We start from the raw sequence: 6,484 nt of genomic DNA, 5'->3' as shown, positions 1-6,484 counted from the left end.
CCGTGTGGAGTCCGAGCTCTCCTTATATCCCAGTTCTGTTTGGACTAGATGGCTGAGATCAAATCCAACACCCACACGTAAGGAACCATGTTGATCATAGGTAGAGATGGGGTTTCATGAAACGTTCTACGAATTCTGAGGGTTATTATGTGTCCAACCAAGCCTCTCCTGGATTTAGGTTTGGCAGTGCAGCCAAGGATGGGATTACATAGCTACGTGCACTTTTTCTATGCGAATTTGCAAGTTGTTGAGAACTCTAGCATAGACAAGCTGTGATGCTCTTCCTATTCTACCTGAAGGGTTCCCAAGATTATCACTTGCTTGGCCAATTCGAATGGACCGAGCAACATGTCCAATAGGGTTGTTAACTGAGAAACCAAGTTGAAATATAACTTAGTTTATATGTGATGAATGATTGACAATGTTGTCAATTTGGTTTGTCGAGTTTTGGATTGCTTGAGTTTGATTTGAGTATTTTGATTATGGACTAACTGGAGTTAGAGTTAGAGAAATGTGTTTTCTTGTCTCATGGTGTGCGGATGACCAATGCAACTTGGCGGTTGATGACGGGTGATCGGGGCTAAGCTGGTGCTTGGTGCTGAACGATCAAGGAGGCCGTATGGATTCAAGGGCGATCCTAGTTGTACATATGGAGGTAAAGCAAAGCATAAAATGAAAGATGAAGATGGCATGTTGACTAAGTCAAATAACAGGGATACCGGTGCAAGTGACAAGGCGGTTCGAGGGATCGGGAGTGGAAGAAACTTGTTGGTGGTTAGGATCACAAGAAAGAGTAGATGTGTCGATATCAGAGCGCTTACTTAAGGTATAAGTAGGTGGCGAGTCACGCTCTGAGAAGCGTGCAAAAGGTTTCAAAGTTGAGCTAGAAAATCTGGAAGGATTGGATGAATATGTGGCACCATTGTGAAGCTTGTATCGAGATAAAGCTAAGTCGTGAAGGCGCAGTTGCCGCTCGATGGACAGAGCATGAAATAGACTAAAATGTCTTCGGTGATAAGTATGAGTGTACTATAAGAGAGGGGTATTTTGGTACAAGTTAGGGAATTTAAAATTCAAGTTTACTATACCTATAAATAGAGGGATATGGCTATAGGAGAATCTGAACTAACCAATTAAGCCCTTTGTGCCACCCATTTAAGAGCCAAGTGCTAGGGTTATACATGAGAAAAGATAAGTGCGTAGCCTATGTAATAGGTGAGATTTTTTGAGAGAAAAATTCTTGTAATCCGTCTAAAATAGGATTGACCTATCTGAGTAATGAAATTTATATTTTTTTTCATATGCTTAAATTCCACTCATTCTAGTCTCTCTATTAGTTCCCTTGCAAGTTCGTAAGTTTTTTTTCGATTGTGATTTTTTTTGTTGATTTTCATTTTTAACTTTGAGCTGTGATTTTTTAACCTTGAAAAGTTGTTCTTATTGTTACTAGAGGCATAAACATATACTTATGTATTTAAGAGGGTCTTGAATCTCCTTATCTCTGTACCATCAACTTAGAGATTTGATTATTTCAGTAACCATCTGTTTGTTTTGTTTTTCGTTAAAGTTTCAAGCTTTTATACTTAACACATAGAATAATCTTGAATAAAATCTATAGTTCATATTTTATACGTAGAGTTATGGTAATACAAAAGTTTATATCTCTATTTATGCATTTTTGAGATATGTTGGATAAACAACATCTATTTCATAAAAAATTTATAAAATACCTATTCACTCCCTCTAATCACTGTTTTTAGTACTACAATAACACATGACGGGTACGAGCATACGTGAAAGAATGAGTGTATAATGCAGGTAGAAACACTTTTGCATTACCATCTGACTCTTAAGATTTCACCGACGGCATAGCTCAATCTATGATTCGGGCAGTGTACTTCGCGATAGCCTGCTTAAACAAATCTCTTCCAACAAAGCAACACCCTAACACCCACCAGGAAGATATGGAAACTTTCAGACATTACAGCCATGACAAATGAAACTTAGAAGTAGAATAACCATTAGGCTTATAGCTTTTCTAATCCTGCAGTCTAGCTAGCCTGCCACTACAACATACACCAACATTAAGCAGTACGATACAAGATAGACAATTACAGTGAAAAGTGAGAGACTGATGGTGCAGATCCTAAATTATGAAGTGATATCCAACCATGTAAATTTCCCCGCCCGCCACTGATTGAATAAACTCTCATGCCTACCACTGAATAGACTCCCATTATACTGGGGAGATTTTCTTCTCGCTTCCCGATTTCCACTCAAATTCTGATACACTTTTCCTGCCAATGATTATCTTCCAATGCTGCCAGAATCTTTAGTTGGAGTTTCTGGGCGTCAAATGAACAAGGATCTGTTTGGGAAATATGGCAATGAGCTTCTTTTGCCACAATACTCCTAACTAGTCAAACTAGCCTTTTAGCAGAGAGCTGTTGCATTGATGCTTCATTGTTCTGATCATGTTCCCATTCACAACAGCTGCCCTCAAACTTGCAGCACCTGACAATGGATAATGTGACTCTTCAAGTTCCGTCCTGCAATGGTCGACCACAGGTTTGCTACAAATGACCTGTGCTGGCCCTTCCGAGCCACAGTTTCCCACATGCGTGCACTATCCATCTCAGCACTCATAGTTGGGTCCGAGACATCAACAAGAGTAATGCTCATGTTGTTGCGGATAATGCAAAGCTTCCCATTGAGTGAGACCAGGGCTGCAGCTTCAAAAGCACGTGAGCTGCCCAAATGATGCTTGCTGTCCATGAATCTTGTCCATGTTCCTGTGTTGTCATCGTACACTCTAAGCTTGCAGCCATCCCGGCAGTCAGCTGAATAGAGCCGGCCATTGATGGAAATGCTCGGGTTCCGCCAGCCTGTAACCAGTTCATCATCAATGGCTAACCAGGCATTGGATGATGGCAAGTAAACTTCACTCGTCACTTGGCGATGGGAATCAAGCCCTTTTAGGAACCACTTGCCATCATATACAACTCCTATGAAAGGCACCATCCCATTGTTCATTTCAGTAATGCAGGCCCATCTGTTCCTATTTGGATCATAAACTTCTGCAGACTGCAATGTCCTCTGTATTCCTTCGCACTCCCCACCAGCAACATAGAGACAATTGTTTATGACACAAGAACCAAAAAAGTGACGTTTCCGAAGCATATCTGGAGCTCGGTGCCATTTGTTTGTCCGAGCATTGTAGAATACAACACGCCTCATAGAGCCCTTCAAAGGATCTTTGCCACCAAATAAGTACAGATAGCAACCACTCAGAACAGCACAGCCGAAGCCCAATGCTTCTGAATACTCAAGTGGAACTGGTGGGAGTGACTTCCATAGTTGGTGTAGTGGGTCAAAGGCGTGCCAGGATATCTTCCCTTCACGGTCCCTTTTAAAGATGTAAACCCATTCTTCCGCCACTCCAATTTTCTTGCGCAAGGAGTAAAAGTAATTCCCAGATAAAAGGCGGTTCCATCTTTTGCAAACTAGCCTGAGATTGGGGTGTTCAACTCGAGGAACACGTATAAGGCAGGCGATAGCAAGGTCGTCAGGAAGGCCAGGTAAAAGTGGTGCATGTGTTCTGGACCTTTCCTTCCTTGAGCTCCTTGACTTGCGCTTGTTTTGTTTGACTTCAGGTTGCATGCACATCTTTGCACCAGGAACAAACTTTCTGGCATCAACAACAGTTTTAAGACCTGTATCCAATCTGCAGTAGCAGGACACAGACTCCACCTGGCAAAACCAATGAAAAAACAAATTCAGAGGTGTTGGCATAAAATCATGGCATGGTACATGATAAGAATTAAAAAACATCTAATAGAATATCATGGTTCTTATAGAGTTCCAACGCTTGATAGAAATCAAGGAGATCAGCAACAAAATTTAAAATGGTACAAATAAAAAATGAACTCAGCAGTCACGCTGAACTCAAAAACCAGAATATAGCATAGCATTATGGATAGCTCGTCGTTCTTAATTTCAAAAGTTATTTTGTTCACATGCCCCAAATAAAGTTACCATGAAATATAGGTACGGTAAGACTGAAATATCAGCTCACCTTATTGGATGAAGATTCTAGGGTACAAATAGCTCTAAATTGCTTTCATCTACGAACTACAGGTTCGTATTAAATAGATCGATTTAAGGTTTGGGCATTGGATAGCAATATAGCATCAAAAAAGCAAGACATATACGACTAGCCGGAGAAGACAATCAAATCATGAACAAGATTAATTTCGTGTCCTCAAGCTGAGATGTATAGTTGACATAGTTCAAGATCACAGCTATATGAGGGTTACACGCATTAGTTTTACAGATAAGGTTCATGAATCAAGTAACTCAGTCAGGAACAACAAAAACCATGGAATCAATTTCAGAAAAAACAAGAAAGCAGTAGGACATGTTTATTTAACATAAGTCTCGATCAATTCACAGGCAGGTGTCCTAGCTGGATTTTGGAAGTCAGTGGTCAACTGAAAGAGCATGCAATTAGTTTAAAGACATCCACTAACTCAACTAATTTTGCAGTAGGTTGTTTCAAGTTTCAACCATCGAAATGGTATGTGAAAGGTTGATTAGCTAGGTAAGGGCTTGTATTGAATATCCGCAACTTTGTAGCCTGGAATGGCAGTGGGGAAAATGCTAGCCCAGAATTGACCAATCGTAAGACCCAGCACATTAGGAGTGGCCCGTGTGGGTTGTGTCGTGGTATGGTGGTGGCATAGTCCCACATTGAAAGTTTAAACATTAAAGTGAAGAGTGGTACCATATACATATAATGTTGATCGGCCCAAATATATCACCTCCGAATTAACCCTTTTACATGAAGCGAGTGCAAGAGTGTACGTGAGGTGCTTTGTGTTCTTAGCCTGTCCCGCGTAGGGGCTGGGCATTGAGCCAATTTTGGGCCACGTGAGTTACAAACAAGTCACACACAAGTCTGACTACATTGATGTGTGCTAATAAAATCAGAAAAACAAGCAAGGCAATTCTGCACCACTTCTTTCAAAAGAAAATGAACATTTCATTACTTGAGTAGAATACATGCAAAGAAATCCCACTGTATCGATAGGAGCAGATGGAGCATTCTTACAGCATAGCACAAGTTCATGCAACTTACTCTGATTGGGTGAATGTAACTAGGGAAAACAGGGCTTAAGCAAGCGCAATATGCAAATTGCATCTAATACTTCCCTACTTCACAGGAATGAGCAGTTCACCACCATCCACAACTCAGCACTAAGATAGTAGTGACTACTACAAGCAGTCAAGCACTACCCACACAAACCAATTCCACGACAAATTTCAGATAAGAGCTAGAGTAGAGAGAGACCGTTTCCGTGTTCCATGTCCACCGATTCCCCCACAGCACGGTGTAGCAAAAACACCACTAGAACTCACCAAACCAAAGCCCCCGCCCCCAAGTAGCCGAGCACCCAGATCCAGCCCCCAACAACGACGGGATCCACCAAAAACCCCAATCTCACACACCGAAACCCCCGTCTCCGGGCCGAAAGAACGAAGCTTTCGCCCCCAAAGTCACCACCTTTGCCCCCAACAACCCCCCTGAATCCGACATAAAAACGGCGCCTTTAGCGACGAGCAAGAAGGAAAAGGGAAGCGGAGCTCACCAGCGGCGCGCGGACGCAGATCCCGGCGCCGCGCGGCGGTGGAGGTCTGGACGCGGCGTCCATCGCCGGATCGGGGCGGGGGCCAGGGAGGAATCCGCGCGGGGTCTCTCGCCGCAGCAGCGGTCGGTCGCCTGGAGGTGAGCCGGGCTGCTGGTTTTCTAGACAAAACCCCGGTCGGATCAGGGTGGAAACGAGGGAGGGGAGGGGAAGAAACGGAGGGGCGATTTTGATTTGATTAATTGCGGACAGTAGACAGGTGTGGACTCATGTAGTCAGTCAGGTGTCTCAACGATCACCAGGCGCCAGTCACGTCTAAGTTTGATCGGTCATTTTATAAAGTAGTATTTAGAGATAAATGGAAAAATAGACCGTATTTACAACGTATCGATGTATTTATAAATCTAGTATTTATATTTAATACTAAATTTTGAAAAATGTGGGTTTGGAACATAAGGTGTCGAATATGGGTAATAGTGTCGTATTTGACACCTCGGATGTAGAATATGGGTAACATTGCCGCAAGTGCCGAATACGGCCTGCCTGCTGTCAGCGCACATGCTGATGTCCCTGCTTTCGACGCCTGGTCAAATCGTGTCATGTCGCTGTCACTTTTTGTCTCTCCACTCTTCGCTATAAAATGAGAGCTGATGCGCATACATGAGCTGCAGCGCGAGAGGAGAGCAGAAGCGTGGGAGGAAGAGAGAAGAGGAGAAGCAGCAGCGCAGCGTGTGGAGAGGAGAGGAGAAGTGGTGCGAGGTGAGAAGTAACAGCAGTGCGAGGCGAGGAGAATCAGTCCGAAGCGAGGAGCAGCAGTAGCGCGAGATACAATAAGTACT

At 43.1% G+C, this 6,484-nt stretch overlaps 1 protein-coding gene across 1 annotated transcript; it reads right to left on the bottom strand.

Moving 5' to 3' along the window:
* Positions 1-1,963: 1,963 nt before the first annotated feature.
* Positions 1,964-5,882, bottom strand: LOC133907388 (F-box/kelch-repeat protein At1g55270-like). Its single transcript, XM_062349420.1, has 2 exons — positions 5,649-5,882; positions 1,964-3,750 (listed from the first exon to the last, which is right to left on the bottom strand). The coding sequence occupies exons 1-2, from the start codon at positions 5,709-5,711 to the stop codon at positions 2,500-2,502; spliced, it is 1,314 nt and encodes a 437-aa protein (XP_062205404.1). The 5' UTR covers positions 5,712-5,882; the 3' UTR covers positions 1,964-2,499.
* Positions 5,883-6,484: the final 602 nt, after the last annotated feature.

Source organism: Phragmites australis, chromosome 24 (assembly GCF_958298935.1).
Source record: "Phragmites australis chromosome 24, lpPhrAust1.1, whole genome shotgun sequence".
NCBI classification, from domain to species: domain Eukaryota; kingdom Viridiplantae; phylum Streptophyta; class Magnoliopsida; order Poales; family Poaceae; genus Phragmites; species Phragmites australis.
The sequence above is the reverse complement of the archived record's forward strand: the minus strand, read 5'-3'. Positions and strand labels throughout refer to the sequence as shown.

Excerpts from the sequence above, each read along its gene's own strand:
- LOC133907388 (XM_062349420.1), bottom strand. The coding sequence starts at position 5,711 with ATGGACGCCGCGTCCAGACCTCCACCGCCGCGCGGCGCCGGGATCTGC. Across the intron at positions 3,751-5,648 it reads TCTGCGTCCGCGCGCCGCTG|GTGGAGTCTGTGTCCTGCTA; the intron begins GTGAGCTCCGCT and ends TGGTTTTGCCAG.